The 21,772-nt window shown below is 35.7% G+C and overlaps 1 protein-coding gene across 1 annotated transcript in view; it reads right to left on the reverse strand.

Annotated features, from left to right (window-relative positions):
• Positions 1-18,903: 18,903 nt before the first annotated feature.
• The window catches only part of LOC147033219 (uncharacterized), a 3,416-nt gene continuing 547 nt past the window's right edge, over positions 18,904-21,772 (reverse strand). Inside the window, exons 1-3 of the mRNA XM_085871370.1 lie at positions 21,261-21,772; positions 20,999-21,163; positions 18,904-20,901 (exon numbers count right to left, since the gene is read on the reverse strand). The exon at positions 21,261-21,772 is cut by the window's right edge and continues 547 nt beyond it. Of these exons, the coding sequence (XP_085727496.1) occupies positions 20,686-20,901; positions 20,999-21,163; positions 21,261-21,353 (474 nt within the window). The 5' untranslated portion in view covers positions 21,354-21,772 and the 3' untranslated portion in view covers positions 18,904-20,685. The remainder of the gene's footprint in view (positions 20,902-20,998; positions 21,164-21,260) is intronic.

Below are 21,772 nucleotides of genomic sequence, written 5' to 3' on the forward strand. Positions count from 1 at the left end.
CTTTATTAAACAATCTGGTTAACAACCCCACTGCCATCTCTCCTTAGCACTTCCATGCCTCCACTGGTATACCATCTGGGCCAACCGCTTTTCCACTTTTCATCTTCTTCATAGCAGTCCTCACTTCATCCTTACTGATCCACCCCACTTCCAGATTCACTATCTCCACCTCTTCCAACCTTCTCTCTCTCATTTTCTTCATTCATCAGCTCCTCAAAGTACTCCCTCCACCTTCTCAACACACTCTCCTTGCTCGTCAGCACATTCCCATTTGCGTCCTTTATCACCCTAACCTGCAGCACATCCTTACCAGCTCGGTCCCTCTGTCTTGCCAATCGGTATAAATCATTTTCCCCTTCTTTTGTATCCAACTTCTCATACAGCTCGTCATATGCCTTTTCCTTGGCCTTTGCCACCTCTCTTTTTGCCTTTCGACGCCACTCCTTGTACTCCTGCCGACTTTCTTCATCTCTCTGACTATCCCACTTCTTTTTCGCCAACCCCTTCTTCCTTATACTTTCCTGTACTTCCTCATTCCACCACCAAGTCTCCTTATCTTCATTCCTCTGTCCAGATGTCACACCAAGTACCTTCCTAGCTATCTCCCTCACAACTTCTGCTGTCGTTGCCCAATCATCCCACCCATCTTTACCACCATCCAACGCCTGTCTCACCTCCTCCCTAACTTTCACGCAACAGTCTTCCTCCTTCAGCTTCCACCATCTGGTCCTTGGTTCAGCCCTCACTCTCTTCCTCAACCTCACCTCTAAAGTCATCCTACAGACCACCAATCGATGTTGTGGAGCTACACTCTCCCCTGCCACAACATTACAGTCACTAATCTCTTTCAGGTTGCATATCCTACTGAAGATGTAATCCACCTGTGTGCACTTTCCTCCACTCTTGTATGTCACCCTGTGTTCCTCCTTCTTCTTGAAATAAGTATTTACCACTGCCATGTCCATTATTTTTGCAAACTCTACCACCATTTGCCATTCCAAATTTCTCTTGTTGAGACCGTACCTACCCATCACCTCCTCATCCTCTTAATTCCCTTCCCCAACATTCCCATTGATATCTGCTCTAATCACCACTCTTCCATCCTTGGATACACTCTCCACCACTTCATCTAACTCACTCCAGAAATCTTCTTTATACTCCATCTCACACCCCATATGTGGGGCATATGCACTGATGATATTCATCATCACTCCTTCAATTTCCAACTTCACACTCATCACTCGGTCAGACACTCTCCTCACCTCCAATACCCTCTTGACATAATCTTCCTTCAGGATTACTCCGACACCATTTCTCCTCCCATCCACACCATGGTAGAACAGTTTGAAACCACCTCCAATGCTCCTAGCCTTACTCCCCATCCACTTGGTCTCTTGTACACACAGTATGTCCACCTTTCTTCTCTCGATCATTTCAGCCAACTCTCGCCCTTTGCCAGTCATCGTCCCAACATTCAGAGTTCCAACTCTCACCTCCACACTTCTACCCTTCCCCCTCTCCCACTGCCTCCAGACTCGCCTTCCCCGTCTCCTTCTCCTCCTTCGCCCAGCAGTAGCACAATTTCCACCGGTACTCTGCTGACCACCGGTACCGGTGGCGGTCGTTGGTAACCCGGGCCTCGATCGATCCGGTATGGAAATTCGTTTTGTTGTCCGCATAATGATTTGGCATAGGTTTTTACACCGGATGCCCTTCCTGACGCAACCCTGGTCGCCTCTTACGACACACAGGGATATGGTGTACCTATTCTAAAAGGGGCATACACCGAGCCCAGCACAACTGGTGCTCATTTCGCCGACCTCGGAAGGATGGCAGGCTGAGTCAACCCCCTGGTGTTTTCGACTTGGTATATATATATATATATATATATATATATATATATATATATATATATATATATATATATATATATATATATATATATGTAGTATATTAGAGGGACAGCGCAGGTAGGACGGTTTGGAGACAAAGTGAGAGAGGCGAGATTGAGATGGTTTGGACATGTGCACAGGAGGGAAACGGAGTATATCGGGAGAAGGATGTTGAAGATGGAGCCGCCAGGCAGGAGGAGAAGAGGAAGGCCTAAGAAGAGGTTCATGGATGCGGTGAGGGCGGACATGCGGGTGGTTGGAGTGTCAATGGAAGATGTGGAGGATAGAGCGAAATGGAGACGGTTGGTCCGCTGTGGCGACCCCTAACGGGAGCAAGCCGAAAGAGGAAGAAGATATATATATATATATATATATATATATATATATATATATATATATATATATATATATATATATACATATATATATATATATATATATATATATATACATATATATATATATATATATATATATATATATATATATATATATATATTGTTGCGGTTGAGGAAATTTGCAAATCACCATTCAGGTCCCGTAGGTGAGATATCTCTGTAAGTACACGTGTAGTCAGCCCCAAACCCGTTGTTTAGAGGGAATAAATGTGATTCATTCGGGCTGCGACCCTTTGAGATAGCCGTTTTTCTGTTCTATCTTTATTTTGAACCAACCACGTCTCATTTAGATGAGATTTAGGTTGGGAAAATGGAATATGGGATTATTTTGGAGACAGTGACAGACTTGTGAATGTGTAGAGGGGGCGTAGCTTAGCTACGTAGTGTGAAATGGAACGTGCTATAGTGTAAGGGACGACGTGGGAGCACAAGCTAGTTCGGGTATGTAGTTAGAAGGATGGCAGAGTTCAGTGGTTTGTGTGTTGAAGATTTGGTGAGTGAAGTGGAAGCATGTGCTTGGTGAGTGAGTGAGGCCAGCGGGTCTGTGTGAATGGAGTGAATGAGGAATGCATGGTGCGATGAGTGATGGGGGAGGAGTGACTCCCGCCCAAGGGACCCCGGGGGTGTCAGTGTAGACTGAGTTACTGGGTTAGTCAAATTAACAAAAATGGAGGTCGTTTTGCTGTTGGTGTGAAAGTAGGCTCGAAACCCGTTTGGAGGGGTGCAGGAGCCCTGTTGACGGGCTGGGAGCGTGGCTGTGAAAGGTGAGTATCGCTGAGTGGGTACCCCGGGCACCAGGCAAGTCGGCCGCGGTAGGCCAAGGGCCCATGGGGGGGCCAGGATAGCGTAGTGGGCACGGGCGCGCCCGCTTGGTGCGGGGGCCCGGGGCGCCAGTAGCCGCGTGGGCAGTGTTGTGGGCACGGGTGACCCTTGGAAAGGGGCCCGGGAAGCCAACCTGCCACGTGTGCGTTTCAGGGGAGTTGCCAAGGGGGGCACTCCCCGGTGTTTAGGGAGCTGGTAGGCTCGGAGGCAGTGTAGTGCCCGTGGGTGCCATCGTCGGAGAATCGGCAGAGGGTCGTGCCTGCCAAGGGGAGCCACGCATCCCAGCCATGAGACCGTGTGAGGGCACGGAGAGAAAATTGGGGGGCAAGGCCCGAAATTGTGAGGACACCAACACAGGCGACGGGAATCTGGGTTGTTAGAACCAATAGTTTAAGCGAGAGGCGCTTGTTGAAAGCCCGGGGTAGTTTAAAGGTTAATGGTTAGGGTAGATTAGGAAGTGTACCCCTCCGCACCATCCATCCCCTTGCTCTCGTTGTGGGCCGCTGGACCCACTTTGTGTTATAGATCGCTGAAGTCTGGGGAGGCCATTCAGAGGCTTGAGTTGGGCCTCGACACAGGACGCTAGTTCTCCCTCATTCCCCTCCGGGAAGGGAACGTAGGGGTTGGGAGTAGGCTAGGTGACAGGATAGGTTAGCTGAACAAGGACGATAAAGGGGGTAAGGGGACGATTTATTGAGGGGAAGTAAAAGTTTAAAAAAAAAGTTTGGGGCTAAATTGGGGTTTGACAAATTAAGGGAGTGGGTATAGACAGTGACAGGCAAAGGCGATAGGTGGGAGGGAGACAGTAGGCAGGTCGGAGCCTGCCTTCTGAGTGGCCAGCACCACCGCACCCCTTCCACCAACCTGCACTGCACGGCAAGAGGCCGGCCAACTTCATCGGCAGCTGTGTTTTGCTGCGAGGCCTGTACCGGCCGGATCGTCTGCAGCTGTTTACTTCAAGGCCTGTGCCGGCCAGTTCATCTGCCGGCTGTGTTTGCCTGCAGCGGCCTTGTTCTGCAGGCTGTGTTTGCCTGCTCACCTTTGCCATGCCATGCCCACTGCCCCTGTTCACCAGCCCCCGTTCAATTTTGCTTTGCCCCCCTGTTCATTTCCATGTGCGCCAGGATCAAGGCAACAGTTTGCAAGCTGCGAGAACTGTCCTGTTGGCAGCTACAACACGGGCCTGCAGTGGCGGCCCGTGCACCGTGTTTGCATCCAGCCATTCATCGATTCATCCATCCATCTGTTGTGCTCATTGCGTGTGCCACTTGAGCTGGCACGGAGACTGCGTTTGTGCAGCCCATGCACCGTTGTGGTTCACTGCGTTCAGTTCAAAAGGGAAGGCCTAGGACTGTGTGTGAGCAGCCGGCCACGTTCCCTGTCACCTGCATTGCTTGAGCCAGAGACTGCATGCGAGCAGCCTGGCTCCCTGCTAACTGCTTTCTTTTTGCAGAGTCCATTGATCCTGGGCCATGGTTTAGTGTAAAATTTGTAAGTTAAGGTTAAGATGTACTGTACATATGAGTGAGCCCCCGGCACGTCTGTCTTAGCGCCGGCAATTTTATTTAAGTCGTCGGTGTGAGTGGGTTTGTTTAGGTAGTTACTCAGACCTTAGGTTATTTATTTTGGAGACACGAATACCATGAATGTCGCACTCAGGGATCCGTAGGTAAAACGTACTAGGGGAGAACTACACATAATGGCACACGAAAATTTGACGACTTGGGACGAGTCTGTAAAAAGGGGAGGGGTAGTGTTGCGGTTGAGGAAATTTGCAAACCACCATACAGGTCCCGTAGGTGAGATATCTCTGTAAGTACACGTGTAGTCAGCCCCAAACCCGTTGTTTAGAGGGAATAAATGTGATTCATTCGGGCTGCGACACTTTGAGATAGCCGTTTTTCTGTTCTATTTTTATTTTGAACCAACCACGTCTCAACCGCCATCACACAACAACCACCAACCACAACAGTAGGGTAAGAATACTGATTCTGGCTCACTTTTCCCCATGTAAATGAATGGGGGATTTTCAGCGATTTATATTTTTTTTCCCTAAAAATAAATCCCCTTTTTATCCCAAGGTATATTTATTTGTCTCCCCTTTTAACTTGGAGGTTGAACCTCATTGAATTGAACACCTGGGGGTTGAACAGCTCACTCATTGAACCTATAAAGATTTGTTCATTCTCAAATTCCTTCAATAGTTTAATTTTCTTTGCACAATAATCCCCATCTAAAATATTGACAAACAAAACATTTGAATCTTTATATTTTTTAAGATACCCCTTTTGTGCCATTACGAAATGATAAACTTCTCTTAATGCTCTTGTTTGACCACCTCCTGAGCCACATATCATTTTGAGATTATAGTAAATTGTTTTTTCATTGTTCAATTGATAACCATCAAAGTTTTCAGTCCATTCAAGGATATTCATTTTTTTCTTTACATCCTCTAACTTACTAGTTTTTAAATTAATTCGCTTATTTGTTTTATTTACCTTTGTTTTAGTTATTTTTTCAATAAGACTTATTTGATATTTTTCACATTCATTATGTTTTCCATTTATATACCAAGACTGAGATTTTCTCCACTCTTTAGTTTGATTAATACTTGGTTTAACCATTTATATATTGTGAAAAAACGCGGCGGTAGCCCTTAAAAACCCTAACCCATCTTCCCATCGTTAAAACATAATCTATTTTATACACTCTATCATACAATATCCATATGGAACACAATCTATTCCATTATCTAAAATAAATCTCTTATCATCAAAGGCTCCTAATGCCTTTTTATTTACTTCTTCACTATATATGTTATGTTTATAACTTCTTATTGTATTCATTTTCCTATATTCTTCTTTCTTATTCATCAAACAATTATAATAATTTCTAAAAGTTATTGATTTCTTTATTACATATTTCTTTATTCCCTTTAACCTCTTATCAATCTGTTCACCATACTTATAAGCATATGCCTTTGCTCTCAATCCAATAAACTCACTCATTACTTTTCCACCCAACTCATCCTTAAACTTACCAATAACCTTTTCATTCTTTTTGGAAAATAACTCACTCTTCTTGCTGAAATTACTTGTATCATATACTCCAATATTTTTCTTCATATCTTCATAAACATCATCAGTTTTTATATCTAGGATAAAACTATCAGTATCCATATACAACAATGAAACATTTTCACCATACTCTTTCTTTAAGTCATTATACAAATAATCATACATCAATATCTTTGATAAATCAAGAACTGCTGTTCCAATATAAATTGGTTTATCCATTACAATACTTTCCTTTTTCATATGAATTGCAGAAAAGTTCTCTGAAAAAACCTCTTCTCTCTCAAAACTTGGTTTATTTATCAATCTCGAAGCTTCTTTCCAAGATGTTGCGAATCTAATGTTTTGTCTGTTTCTAACATTTTCCATAGTCTTTCCAAATACAGCATTATTCATTAATTTATAAAAGTCCCCTTCAAATTTTACTTTTGTATTTGCTCTCATATCTGTATTGAATTGAATATACTTTTTCACCCAAGGACTTTGTTTAAATTTTAAAACTCTATGAATTTTAGCTACTCTCAATCCTTCTCTCAAAAACTGTTTTAAGCTTCTCTGATGCAAAACATATCCCTCTTTATCATAGAATGTTGTTAATAACTTTTCTGTTGATTTACCTTTAATATTAAAACTTTTATGATAATCACTTAACCATTCTTTCTTTGGAGTTTCTTTCTCACATGCAAAAGGAAGATCTTTATGCTTATTATGAAGATCACTCGGGTACCTCAAATCAACTTCAAAATAATAACCTTCTTCTTCGTCATTCAATTCCTCTTGAGAAGAAATAACAATATTCATCAAAGCCTTTTCATAATCCTTTTCTTCCACCCACTCTAATTTACCATAAGGTAGAGATTGAGACATTGCCCATCCATACAAATTATTAGCATCAAAATACATCAAATAATTACTATCTTTTTCACTATCATAATTTGGGAGATATTTATTATTTGCTTTAGCATATCTTTTTGAACATACTTGTGATATTCCACCTCTCTTGGACTTCTCAATCATCAAAAGCATATCAACATCACTGATTAAATCTATATCTTGTTTTGTCATTTTCAACATTGCACTCCAAGCTAAACCAGGAGCTGTGAAATAGTGGGCAGGGTCTAATCCATAACAATTTTTATTATGACAGAGTGTTCTAAAAGCCTCAAACACATCAGCTAACAATAAAACATCTGTTTTTAGATATAAATCATGATATTCTCCAAGGTTCTTTATCTTAAATATTTTCCATATTTCTTGTGCGTGTTTATATTCCTTATCACTTATCTCTTCTTCATAAAGGTTATTATAGAAACTTTCTTTTGAAGGAAGTTGTGTTTCTTTAAATCTCATAAATGAATCCATATAATCATAAGGATAAATTCCCTTACTTGTAAGAATTTTCTCTTTACTTTGAATTTCATTCCTTGTTTGAATTTCCTCTCTCGTAAGAATTCCTTCTTTAATCAGAATTTCATCTTTAATCTGAATTTCCTCTTTAGTTCGAATTTTCTTTATAATTAGAATTTCATCTTTAGTTAGAATTTCCTCTTTACTTTGAATTCTCTCTTTAATCTGAATTTCCTCTTTAGTGAGAATTTCCTCTTTTGGAAAGAATGAATTAAGATTTGGAAAAGAGTCCGTGGAGCTTAGATTTGATGCGAGGTAGGCTAGTGGTGTTCCCATAAACTTGTAAGAATCTAGAAACGTAATACGAGTTAAAGGTTTTGTGAATATCATTTTTGAAAATGAAATATACTTTTGACTTGTGTTTGTTATAGCAGAAATATTCCCTGGTGTTTTTGAAAGTTCATTTATAAATAGATGTGTATCATAGTTGGCGCTGTTGTGAAGAAAGACTGGAATAAAAGAAGGTAATTTATAATTAAGATTACAACAGGAATGAGCGGGACCTCTATATTTACCAGTAAGATGACAATGGTCTCTAACTTTAGACTCCTTAATTTCCCCCTCACAAATATGACAGATATTGTTCATTCTAAATTCTAATTTTTCTTCTTTGGTTAATTTCATCGGTTCATTTGTTTCTTTCATTAATTTAGTGAGTCTTATACAATCCTTTTCTAATCGTTTTACAAACTCTTGTGAAGCATTTTTTCCACGATAATGTTCAAGTTTGTTATACTTTTCTCCAACAGATGATTTGATATAATAACAGAAACCACAAGGAATATGTTTTTGATATTTATTTGTATATGGTTCTTTTGGATTAGGAGAAGCAGTATTTATCTTTTTAAGGATACATTCAAAATCAGCGTATATCACAAATGGGTGCATGATAGATTTATTATAATCTTCAAAATAAATCTTTTCACCAGGTTTAGGCATTGTAATTACAGCTGATTTATGATTACTACAATATTTTGAATGTTGTTCTAATCGTTCTTTTGTATGAAATGAATTAAGACATCGCTTACAAGGATATATTTTGTTTGCTGTTCTGAATACCTGAGAAGAGATTAATCTTGATAAATTATTGATGTATGTGTAATGTGAATTCTTTCCAACACTAAAATATAAAAGGTCAATGTGTGTTTCTTCATTTTTATAGTTGTTTGAAATTTTTAATATTTGAACTTTGTTTGTATCCGTTAATCCATATATATTAATAGAAAGATTATTCTTTTTCTCAAATTTAGGAATATCTGTTAATGGCATTGGGAATTTAAAATCTTTAATGTCCAAGGTATTCTCATATTTCATATATTGTTTTACTCTTTCTGAATTACATTTTGGTGGATGTAAGTGAGCAAGAACAGACCAGAGAAAACATTTATTATCATTGTTCTTAATATTAACAACTGCCTTCTTTAGTTTTATTTCTTTTGGTAATTCAATATAAGAAGAAGCTTTAAGAGGGTTTGATTTTAGAATGTGTATATCTAAAAGATGATTTTTTTAATATTGAATCCACTTCCTACCACTGTATTATCAACATCCTCCTCTTGTCTTGATAGTTCTTCATAAACCCCACTATTCAAAAAATCTTGAAATGATGTTATAAAATGAAGATCTGTTCTCATATAAGGAGTTTGTTCTTCATCTTGTCTTTTCATATTCATTTTCACTCCCATATAAAACTTTAAAGTTTTTATTTCTTTTAATGTCTTTTTAATAAATTTTTCAACATCGGGTTTCACTATTTCAATTGATTCAGCTATTGATGATGGACCGGGTTCTCCAAATTGAAAAATCCTTATTTTTATATGCCCTTTAAATGCCTCATCAGTGTTTTTAATATAATAGTCTCCCTTTACTTTAAACTCATTTTTCTTGTGTTTTTGTGATTGAAGATGTCTATTATAACTTCTCTTCAAAACATCCTTTGAACAGATATCACAATGTTTTCTTTCCAACTCAAGAGGAGATATTTGATGAAATAGATTAAATGTGTGTTTGTTGGTTCGGAGGTGTTTTCTATAATGTTTATATTCGTGATTACAAACATCGCAGTACGTTGTATTCACCATATTTATAGAATAAAACTTTGCTTGAACTAAAATTTTCTTGATGAAAATTTCGTTTAATTTATAGGTGAATCTGTGCTTAAAAACATTTTATCCTCCAACTTTTTCACTTAATAAATACAATGTTTCAAGACACAAAAGACAAGTTTCAATCAATCTCTTCATCTGTTAAGGATACTGAGAAATATGTCAAGGATGTAAAATTGAACAAAGATAAATATAACAACTATTGGATAAAAACTATTATGGTAAATAATATGAGTTCTTCAATTTCCTTCAGTGGAAGGGCTTTTAGTATACCTGGTAGAACATCAATTAAAGTATCTCTAACAAAAGTTTCTCCTCTCCTTCTAGTAATATATTCAAAACTAGAAAAAGCAATGAAACAAGAAAAAGTATCAAAGAACAAAAACCTTATGGATGAAGCTTTAGAAAGAAAAGATAAGACCATCTGTAATATGCAAGGAGAAATTTGTATTTTTTTCAACAACCCTAAAGATGTAAATCTTGATGAAATAAAGGATGTTAATATATCAGGTGAAATGACATTTCGTTCAATAGTAGTTAACGATAATTTTAAAATTACCTTTAATATAAAAAATGTTGTCGTTGAATCTGATAATGAAAAAAAGTATATCGATATCGATGGTAATATACAACTGAAAGTATAGATGAATTTCAGTTTAAGTAAAGTTTTACTTTATAAATATGCTAGACTTTCCTGATTCTCCATATGACAAATTTGAGAATTGTCCTGCATGTGAAAGACAGGGATTAAACACAGAGTCAAAAGCCTATAAACAATGTATATTCTGTGATTATCTTCTAATTAATGATAATAAAAAATATAAAAAGGAAAATAATTCTTTTAGATTTACACCAAAAATGAATTACTTTACAAGATTGATTAGAGAAATGAATGTAAAGTATGAGGATGATAACACACCTTTCCTTACAAGGGAAGAAACTGAACGTATAAGAGAAATGTTCAAAGGATTGTTGTTGTATATTATTCATGGATGTAATTTTCAGGGAAATATCAACACAAGATATTGTATAAATAAAATAATGGATTATCTTGAAATTAAACCTGAACTTAGGATAAAATATAGAGTTTCTAAAAAAGCCAATAATAAATTAAATAACCTGTTTTTCAAATATATAAATGAATGATTTTTTACCTATTTGGGAAAATAAGATAAAATTTAACAACCATAAAAATCTCCCAAATTCATTAAGATGTCTCATAGTTGGTTCAAGTGGATGTGGAAAAACCTGCTTACTTTTAAAAATGCTCCTCACTCCCAACTTTTAGATTATGATAATTTAATAATTTTCACAAAGTCGAGTTTTCAACCAGAGTATCAACTACTCTCACAAGGTTTTAATGCTGGTCTTCAAAAGAAGATATAATAGGTTTATTTAAACGTCAAAAAACCTAAATGATTATAACATTGAAGATATAATTGAACTATTTTGTGATACACAGAGATGTAAAAAAAAATCAAATCTTATAACTTGTATTCTTAGTGATAATACGGATGATATACCGTCTCCCCAAGATTTGGATAAATCAAAAAAGAACCTCGTTATCTTTGATGATTGTGTTAATGAGAGAAACCAAACGGTAATGGACAGCTACTACACAAGAGGGAGACATTCTTCTTGTAATTGTATTTATCTTAGTCAATCGTACTTTCAACTTCCTCGTCGTTCCATCAGAAACAATGCTAATACTTTTATTTTATTCAAGTTAAATTCAATAGATATCAATAATTTTTGGAGAGATAATTGTTCTACATTATGTAGTAAAAAGAAATTTGAGGATTATATGAAGCACACGACTGAAAAATATAAATATATTGTTGTGAAACAAGATGAGATATTAAGGGATATATTTTTTGTTTTATAAACAATTACATATATAAATGACAACTATTATTATAAATCTTGTGGGTAAATCTGCTTCTGGAAAAAACTTTCATAAATCAAGGTTCTTGTGTAGTACAAATGAGAATATTGTAAATTTACTTAAAAAACACCCCGTGATACGCATTGTATCAACAACAACTAGAGCAATAAGACCTGGAGAAGTAAAAGGTGTAGATTATCACTATATTTCAGTGGAGGAACATATGCGATTGAGGAATGAAGGACAAATATTTGAGGAGGTTTCTCTTGGTACAACAAAATATTCACATTGTAAGAGTGAGTTAAAGAAACTAAAATCTGGTGGTGTTGGGATATTAGAAACTAATCCAGAAGGAACGAGACAAATTATTAAATATCTGAGCGGAGTGAAGATTTTATCATTCGGTTTTGATGTTGATGAAGAAACTCAACACAAACGTATGAAAAGCAGAGATGCAAGGATTAGTGAAGAAGAAATTACAACTCGCATTAATGTTAATAAAGAATTTGATGAAATATTTAAAGAAAAGGATTTATTTGAACACATCTACTTGAATGATGAAGAAAAGGAAAATTTCCCTGTTGATCTTTACAATTCATTAAATGATATTTTACAATAAATAAATGGATACAAAAGAAAGAGCAAGAAGATTTAAGGAACATCAAGAGTTGGTTTCAAAAGTTGTAAAACAACAGGAAGACATAAAGAAGAAACGCAGACAGAAACTAACGGGCGAAGAAGCATTTGAAAAAAAACAAGAGAAATTTTTTAAACCACTTTTAAAAACTTCCCAAGAAAAAATGAAAGATGTTTCCACAGTTCCCACAGTAGAATATACTCCTAGAAAGCTTCAAATGTTAAAAGATTTCAGTCAAATGACGGAGGAAGAATTAGAGCATTTAGGAGAATTAGAATATGATGATGAAGGTTTATTTCAACAACTGGAAGAGATTAATCAACCCCCTGATTATATTGTGAATGCTGTTCAAAACAATGAATATTCAGCGGATTCAAAAACCAAAGCAGGACTCATTCCAACAGAACAACCAGCAATATTTCATCTTGTTCAAGAAAAGGTATTGATATTTAATGATGAATTAAAGTTCTTAAGTTCTGCTCAACCCCCTGTTAAACTAACTCCGAGATTAATGTTTCTTCTCACAAAAGATGGAAGGCAAGGTTCAACTGTGAGGGATGAATCAAAGTATATTGATAAACCATTGGATATGGAAAATAATGATGATAGAGTATATATTGATTTGCTGAACACTCTAAATTATAAGGTTATTCTTTCTGGTAAAAGTAGGAAGAATGAGAAGGAGAAACACATTATTCAGGCTTTAAGTATCCTTGGTTCAGGTATTAGTTTTCTTCCAAATGACCCATCGCAATTAGTTAATAGACTGTTATTGTTGTTCGGCAGTAAGAAGGCTGGAAATAACAATTGTTTTAATGAAGCATCAGCCATTTTAGACCAGTTGATGAACATGAAAATAATTAAGAAATATCAATATAAAGACATTTTATCTCATATTAAATAAGATGAGAAGCACAATCCTGAGTTTTAATTTCACAACAAGCGACCACACATCTTCATTCCCATACCCACTACAACTTGACACAACAAAAGAATATGAGGCATCTTTATTGTCCATGGAGACTTATAATACCTTATTTAATATAACCGAGAAAAATGACAAGTTTAGTTATAATCCGGGAAGTGGATACAAAACGATAACAGTCTCACCCGGAGCATACGAGATTTCTCAAATATCTTCCGAAATTGCTCGTCTTATGAAAGAACAGGGTGATGAACCAAAAAATATTGTTATAAACATTCAAAAACATACTTCAAAATCAACGATTAAAGTTAAAAATAACTACAAGGTTGATTTCACAATTGATAATTCATTTAGAGAGTTATTAGGTTTCTCCTCAAAAAAGATTGAAACTAATGGGACGTTTTACAGTGATAATGTCATTCAAATATCCTCAGGAATAAATTCGGTGTTAATTCACTGTGATTTGATTGATGGTGCTTATAATGATGGATTAAAAACAAATACAATATTTTCATTCAGCGCATACTCAACCCCAATTGGTTATAAATTCAATATGGAGCCTAAAAATTTGGTTTATCTACCTGTGTCAGGAAAAACCATACACAGAGTAAATTTTAGGATAACCGACCAAGATAATCGTGTGATCTCTTTTAATGGAGAAGTTATATCCATCAGAATTCACCTACGTGAAGTTTTTCAATAAATAAATACGATGGTTATTGTGAGGAAGCACGAGTTGGGAAAATATAAAATAATTACAGGGGATGGGATGTTCCTTTCCCCGTACTACAAGGGTGAAGGTATGTATCTTGGTAGAGGATACTATAAACCTAAGAGACAAAGGGGTGTTGGACATCAATTTAGAGGAGATGGGATAATTGATACTCTCATGGGTATTGGTTCAACTATTCTAAAACATAAAGACCTAATTGGTTCAACTGCTTCTGCTGTGGGAAATGTAGCAGGTGCTGTAAAGAGTATAAAAGATGCTCAGAAAGAATCTCATAAATTACAAGCAATAAAAGAAATTAAGAAAGGTAAAACTCAGTTGTCCCCCCAAGAACGACAGAAAATAATTCAAATACTTGGATCAGGGTTTCAAAAGTTTTAACATCTTTTTTCCTAAATAAATACAAGTATGGAAGCAATTGATAGTATCTATGATTTGGATGATACTATTATTATCTCAAATTCCACTAAAAAAGAAGATTACTTCAAGGTAAATGCAATAACTGGAACAGACTGGAATACAAATGGTACAAAAAGTTTTGAAATAAATAATCAACAAACCTATTTGAATCTCTCCGAAAGTTTCTTGTTGTGTAAATTTAAATTCACTAAGGCTGGGAATAACACAAACGCTACACTTGTAAATGATTTCTTCTGGAAAATGTTTGATAGTGTGCGATTGTATATTGGAACACAAGAAGTTGAAGCGGTTGATTATGTCTCTGCTGTATCTGAAATGATGAAATTTACACTCTATACATTCAGTGATAGAATGGGAAAGGGGTCTGTCGAAGGTTTTATTCCTGATATGTCAACGGGAACAAACACAGACCCTGGATATATTCAAAGGAAAGGAATGTATAATGATGATACAAAAGCAGAAAATAGTTTTACTGTGGCAGTTCCTCTTAAAGGTATATTTGGATTTTGTGATTATGATAAAGTTCTGTATGGTCTTAAAATTAGATTTCAACTACAAAGGAATGATAATGAAAATAGATTGCTTTTTGGTGTTGGTAATGCTTTTGGTGATCAGAATAAATTTGTAATTGAGGAGATGAGTTGGTATATCAGTGAATATACTCCTAATCTTAAAACAGAAGAGATGTTGAATCGAAGACTTAACTCAAAGAGACCACTCAGTGTATCATACCTCAAAAGAAGATGTCAACACGTTAAACTCAATCAAACTACTTACACGTGGAATTTGGGTGTTCTGGAAGGAAAGCCACGATATCTGTGGATGATTTTTAAAAAGCCAGATGGTGATACTGCGACTGATAAGAATAATGCATTGAGTGATAATGCTAAGGTGAAACAACTTCGCGTTTCTCTAGATGGAACATTTTATCCACGAGATAGATTGGAAATTAATTGGGAAAAAAATGATTTTGCTGAAGCATACAAGTCTTACCAAAAGGTGTGTGAAAGTAATGGAAATAAAGAACCTATTTTGGATATGACAGCATTTAAAAGTTTGTATACAATCTATACGTTTGACCTGAGCGCTCAAAAAGAAACTATAAAGTCTAATCGAGTGGATACTTCCCTATACATTGAAAGAGGAGAGAGTGAAGAAGTTGATACATATTGTTTGCTTTTGGAAGAAACAGAATTGCAGATTAATACAGATAATGGTGTGATGATTAGTCTCACATAATTTTTGTTAAATAAATGAGTGGCAAAGTACCAACTGGGGTATATGTTAATCAAATCAATCTTCATAAACTATCATCTTGTGTTCAAAATCAAAAGCCTTGTACGATTAACGTTAATACAATTCAGAGAAAAGGAGCAGTAAGAATTGATGTTTTGCTCACAAGAGAACAGGTTAAAATCTTGAATGACACTGGCTCACTTAAAATTAAAATGACAAAACCAATGTTGAAAAAATATTCAATAAGAGAGACGAGTGGAGGATTTCTCCCATTTCTAATTCCTTTATTTGCTGGTTTAAGTGCGGTTGGAGCATTGACGGGTGGTATTTCAACAGCGGTCAAAACTGCCAACGAAAGGAAGGCTCAACTCCAGGCTCAAAAAGAATTGGAAAGACATAACAAAGAGTTGGAGAAACAAATTAGTGGAAGTGGTGTAATTGTAGATTTTGCTGAAAAACTTGAAGGTCTGCCTGATAAAGCGAGATTGTTAGTTGGAGATATGCTTTCTTCTATAGCACAAGCAGGTGTAAAATTAACGAAAAGAGGTAATGGATTATATCTTTCTAATAAATAAATGAGCATTGATGAGTGGTTGAAAGAATTTGGAAAGAATACAACATCAAATTTACAACTTGCCAAATATTGTAAGAAATTAAAAATTCATAATGTGGTTATTTGTATGAGAGATGAATTAACAAATGTGTCGAAACATACAAAGAATATTATTATGAACTTAGAAGATAATGATGGGAACGGTTCTCATTGGGTTTGTATTTTTAATAGTCAAGACAAATATTATTTTGATAGTTTTGGTCTTCCACCACCTGTTGAAGTCATAAAATTCTTACAGAATGGTGTTTATCAAACATTTCAAGTCCAAGAATTAAATTCCAAGTGTTGTGGTCAATTATGTCTATATGTGTTATTTCAACTCAACAAAAATAAAAAATTTTATGATATTATTTTTAATCTAATATAAATGACTTATGTTGGTAAAGATGGTTCTATCTTTGGTGTATCTCAAGAACTGGATATTGATTTATCAAATTATTACACAAAGGCACAGGCTGAACGATATAAATATAATATAAACAAAAATATTAACATGAAAAATGCTTATAAATTAAAAAATTATCCAAGCCCGACTGACGCGAATGACTTGGTGAGATTAAGCGATTTATCACAATATATATACTTAAATAAAACGGCCGTGTATTCTAAAGATACAGAAGTGTTGATATTATCTCCAGGTCATACAGAATTCACAGTTCGAATTAAAATAAATTTTTATAAAGAAGGGCGTATCGTTTGTATGAGAATAGAACAATGGGGGTATGATATGAATGATTTAGGGTATAATTGGTCATTTAAAATTAACCTCGAAGACCTGGAACAATTAAATCAGTCTCGTAAGGAAGAATATTATCCACTTGGTATCGAGAATGAGTTTTGTGGAGCCACGATTAGTAAACAACAAATAAAAGAATTTAATAAGGGTAAATATAATAATGGTTTTGCCCTTGTTTATCTCATGAAAACAGAAAAAACAGGATTATATATAATAAGTAAGGAAATACAAAATGATTTAACTATGGGAAGATGGGGAGGTGTTTCGTGCCATAATATTATTCTAACATATATTTCTAATACATAAATGACAGCAAGAAGGCTTCAAGAAAATTATCATTTCTGTGTTCAAGCATACCTTCAAGAAAAGGGTATTCGGTATTTTAATAAATATGTTCTACAACATAAGAATGAGGTATTTTCAATAAAAGATTGGCATTATGCTGATGTTGATAAACCAACAACTTTAGATTTAATTAGAATGTTAAATAATGAAAAAATTATAAGGTTAAGAAAAGGTAAGGCTCTTTTAGAAATTCAAAAGAAATTTTATTGGTATCCTGTTGTAAAAAAATTATTTTGGATACAGGAATAACAAGAAATCCTGATGAATATATGTATAATATTCTATGGGGTGTAAACGATTCAAGTATAGTAAGGGATGAGGAAGGAGTTGAAGAAGAGAGGGAAGAGGAGGAAAAGGAGGAGGAGGAGAGAGAGAAGGAGGAAAGAGAGAAGAGAGAGAGGGAGGAAAGAGAGAGAATGAATAAATATCAAAATATGGAAACCAGTGAGATTCAAAAAAGAATAGAGGTATTAAAGAAATTAACTTATCTCACCAGGGAGGAATACAAAGAATTAAAAAGTCTATTTGCAATACTTTCGACAAGACTATCGACATCGAGAAGACATGTATTTTAATTCAAGTTTTTTCTTAAATAAATGGAGGAGAGAGTGAAGGCATTTCTAAGGATTCTTTATGTTTTAAAAATTAAGATTCAAATGTGCATGTTGGAAACTAAAAAGGTTTTTGCACTCTGCAGAAATTTTTCTCATAAATAAATGAGTTATTGTCTCAAATGTAAAAAGAAAACTAATACTAAAAATATTTCATATATTAAAAGTAAAAATAACAGGGTTATACAAAAAGGTATATGTTCGGTGTGTGGTTCAAAAAAAATCAATTTATCTCCAAACACAAACTCGGAGGAGATATACAAAAGTTTTTATCAGGAAGTAAATTTACAACTACTGGAATACCAGGGGAATTACATCTTCCAGGGTATTCTTTCTGTGGTCCAGGCACAAACTTGGATAAAAGATTAGATGAGGCAGACAATCCTAAATCCTGGAGTAAACCAATCAATAGAGTTGATGAAGTGTGCATGAGACACGATATTGATTATGGGAATACCACAACGTTGGAAGAAAAGCATGAAGCCGATAGAGAAATGTTATATAATTTGTCTCTGATACAAAATCCAACCTTGAGAGAAAAAGTTGATAGGTTCATCGTGAAGAAGATGATTAGTGCTAAATTGAAACTTGGACTTGGAAATTCAAAAACTTATAGGCTCTAATGATGCCATTAAGACTGAAGAGCAATTAGCTGATGAATTACATAAACCAATATTCACAAAGTTTCAGAGAAGGAAAGTTTATTCCAAGGAAGTTGATTATATCTGGTCTGCTGATTTGATTGAACTCAATAATGATAAGGGGTACAAGTATGCTTTAACCGTTATTGATTTGAGGAGTAGATATGCGTGGGTTGTCCCTTTAAAAAACAAAACAGGTAATACTCTTATGTTAGCTTTTCAACAGATATTTAATAAAAGTAAGAGAAAACCTAAGAAATTGTGGACTGATGAGGGTAGAGAGTTTTATAACAAGACATTTATGAATTTTCTAAAAAATAACAGTATTACATTATACAGTACCTTTAATGAAGGGAAGGCAGTTGTTGTTGAACGTTTTAATCGTACCTTAAAAGAGAGACTATATAAAAAATTCACACAACTCGGTTCACAACAATGGTCATCTTTTATTCAGGATATTGTGGATAAGTATAATGACACGATTCACACGTCAACGAATATGAAGCCATCAGAAACATTTACAAAATTAAAATATGAAAAAGAGATTAATGTCAGAAAACCTAAGTTCAAAGTTGGTGATATCGTAAGAATATATAGGTGGAAATCTCATTTTGAAAAGGGTTTTACTGAACGATGGACGAAAGAACTTTTTAAAATTGTTGATGTAATAGATACAGTTCCTTGGACTTATAAAATATATGATTTGGAAGGGGAAGAGATTTTAGGTTCATTTTATTCACAGGAATTACAAAAGACAAAACTAAGCAGATAATACACCTTTGTGGACACTCGAGGGCCAAGTCCGAGGTGTATAACAGTATATAATGTGTGTCAAGGGGGACGTTCTTAGATCTGTGAACCCCAAACACAGAATCCTCAACTGAATAGTCAAGGCTTAACTTTTGTTTGTGTGTGTGTGTGCAATGGGAGCAATAGGTTGGCGCTTCACTCCCTCCTACTATACACCGTTGTGGACACTCGAGGGCCAAGTCCGAGGTGTATAACAGTATATAATGTGTGTCAAGGGGGACGTTCTTAGATCTGTGAACCCCAAACACAGAATCCTCAACTGAATAGTCAAGGCTTAACTTTTGTTTGTTGATGTGTATGTGTGTGTGTCCCAACCCTCACATTCAAAATCTCAACCCCAACCCTCACATTCAAAATCTCAACCCCAACTCAATCCTCGCCCAACACAATGTCTTTTTCAAAATGAGATTTCCACCTATATATATATATTTTTACGTTTTTTTTTTTTTTCTTCTTCCAATTCTGTCTTTTAAGGCTTTCAGGTTTGATGACGTAGAAAGAGGGAGTAAGCCTGCACTTTCTTCCCAGAACGAACAATGTATATTTTTTGTTTTTTTTCTCTTCTTCCAATTCTGTCTTTTAAGGCTTTCAGGTTTGATGACGTAGAAAGAGGGAGTAAGCCTGCACTTTCTTCCCAGAACTTTCTTGATCTTGCTCCCATCAAGCACCATCCGACAAAGAACTACATCGATAGGTTTAGATCCCAAAGAGTGATAGCAACTCCAAAAGTCTCCAAAATATAAATAAATAAAATAATAATAATAATAAATAAATAAATAAATAAATAAAAGCCCCCAAAAAAGTTTCAAGTGTCCAACATAAACCCAACTTTCCAAGTCTTCAAGGTATAACCACATTCCCGTTGAGTTTCCAAGATATGTATCACATTGTGAGTTATCAATCCAGAACCCACATTTCAAGTATTCAAAGTAAAACCAACTTACAAAGTCTCTTAAGGATAACTCATTTACTGATTTTTTCAAAATTTGTGAGTCTCCAAGGTAGGCCCCATATTTAGAACCATCTTGGCAGAACCCTTTTCCTGAGTCTCCAAGGTAGTTATTTAAACCATCAAGGCAGAACTCATTTACTGATTTTTTCAAAATTTGTGAGTCTCCAAGGTAGGCCCCATATTTAGAACCATCTTGGCAGAACCCTTTTCCTGAGTCTCCAAGGTAGTTATTTAAACCATCAAGGCAGAACTCATTTACTGATTTTTCAAAATTTGTGAGTCTCCAAGGTAGGCCCCATATTTAGAACCATCTTGGCAGAACCCTTTTCCTGAGTCTCCAAGGTAGTTATTTAAACCATCAAGGCAGAACTCATTTACTGATTTTTTCAAAATTTGTGAGTCTCCAAGGTAAAACTTGTATTCTGGCTCATCAAGGTATAACTTGTTCAGTGGGTATTGTCTTGATAACTCACAATGAGTACTATTGCTGTAAAACTCTTTTTCAGGATTTTGCTGGTCTCCAAGGTCTCTTTGGTTGGGTCATCAAGGACGAACTCGTTCTGTGGGTCTTGGTCGCTCATAAGGTCTTCAACCAAGCCAACAATTTCGCCCCAAGTTGTAGCAAAAGCAGTATTTTCATTTCGTATTTCAGACACAATTTCCTGTGAGAGAAAATAATAATGTATTAATTAAGTTATTTAATTATTAAATGAGTATGCTTCAATCAAAGTTTGAAAATAGGAAAATAAAAAATCTTACCTCAATAGACAAGAGGTTTGAATCCAGTTCATCAACTTGAAGGTTTAGTTCCATAGAAGACAGAGAGTTCCAAGGAACACCAAAGTCATCCCACTCAAGGTCTTCAACCAAGCCAACAATTTCCCCCCAAGTTGTAGCAAAAGCAGTATTTTCAGATACAATTTCCTGTGAGAGAAAATAATAATGTATTAATTAAGTTATTTAATTATTAAATGAGTATGCTTCAATCAAAGTTTGAAAATAGGAAAATAAAAAATCTTACCTCAATAGATAAGAGGTTTGAATCCAGTTCATCAACTTGAAGGTTTAGTTCCATAGAAGACAGAGAGTTTGAGACAAGCACACAGAACACCATTGCCAGCAAGAACAAATGTTTAAAATGGAGCCTGGGTTTGAAGCTTTTATAGAGAAAGACTGGTGGGTGTGGTTTCCTTTGGAAATTCCCTGGGCAAGCCTAGGCAAGCCTTCATTGGGAAATTTTTCAAAACCATAACATCCTGTAATTTTCTAGTGATTTCTTTGTGAGTCAGAGATGAACTGGAAATGATGTAAGAGTGGGCGGGCCTTAGCAAAAGTAGGCGGAGCTTAGGAAAAGTGGGCGTGGCTTAGAAAAAAATACCTTATGAAAAGTGGGCGGAGCTTAGCAAAAGTGGGCGGAGCTTAGGAAAAGTGGGCGTGGCTTAGAAAAATTACCTTATGAAAAGTGGGCGGGGCTTAACAAAAGTGGGCGGGGCTTAAAGAAAAGTGGGCGGGGCTTAACAAAAAATAACCTGT

Source organism: Eptatretus burgeri, chromosome 2 (genome assembly GCF_056783735.1).
Source record: "Eptatretus burgeri isolate ZD-2024b chromosome 2, Ebu_testis_v1, whole genome shotgun sequence".
NCBI lineage: Eukaryota > Metazoa > Chordata > Myxini > Myxiniformes > Myxinidae > Eptatretus > Eptatretus burgeri.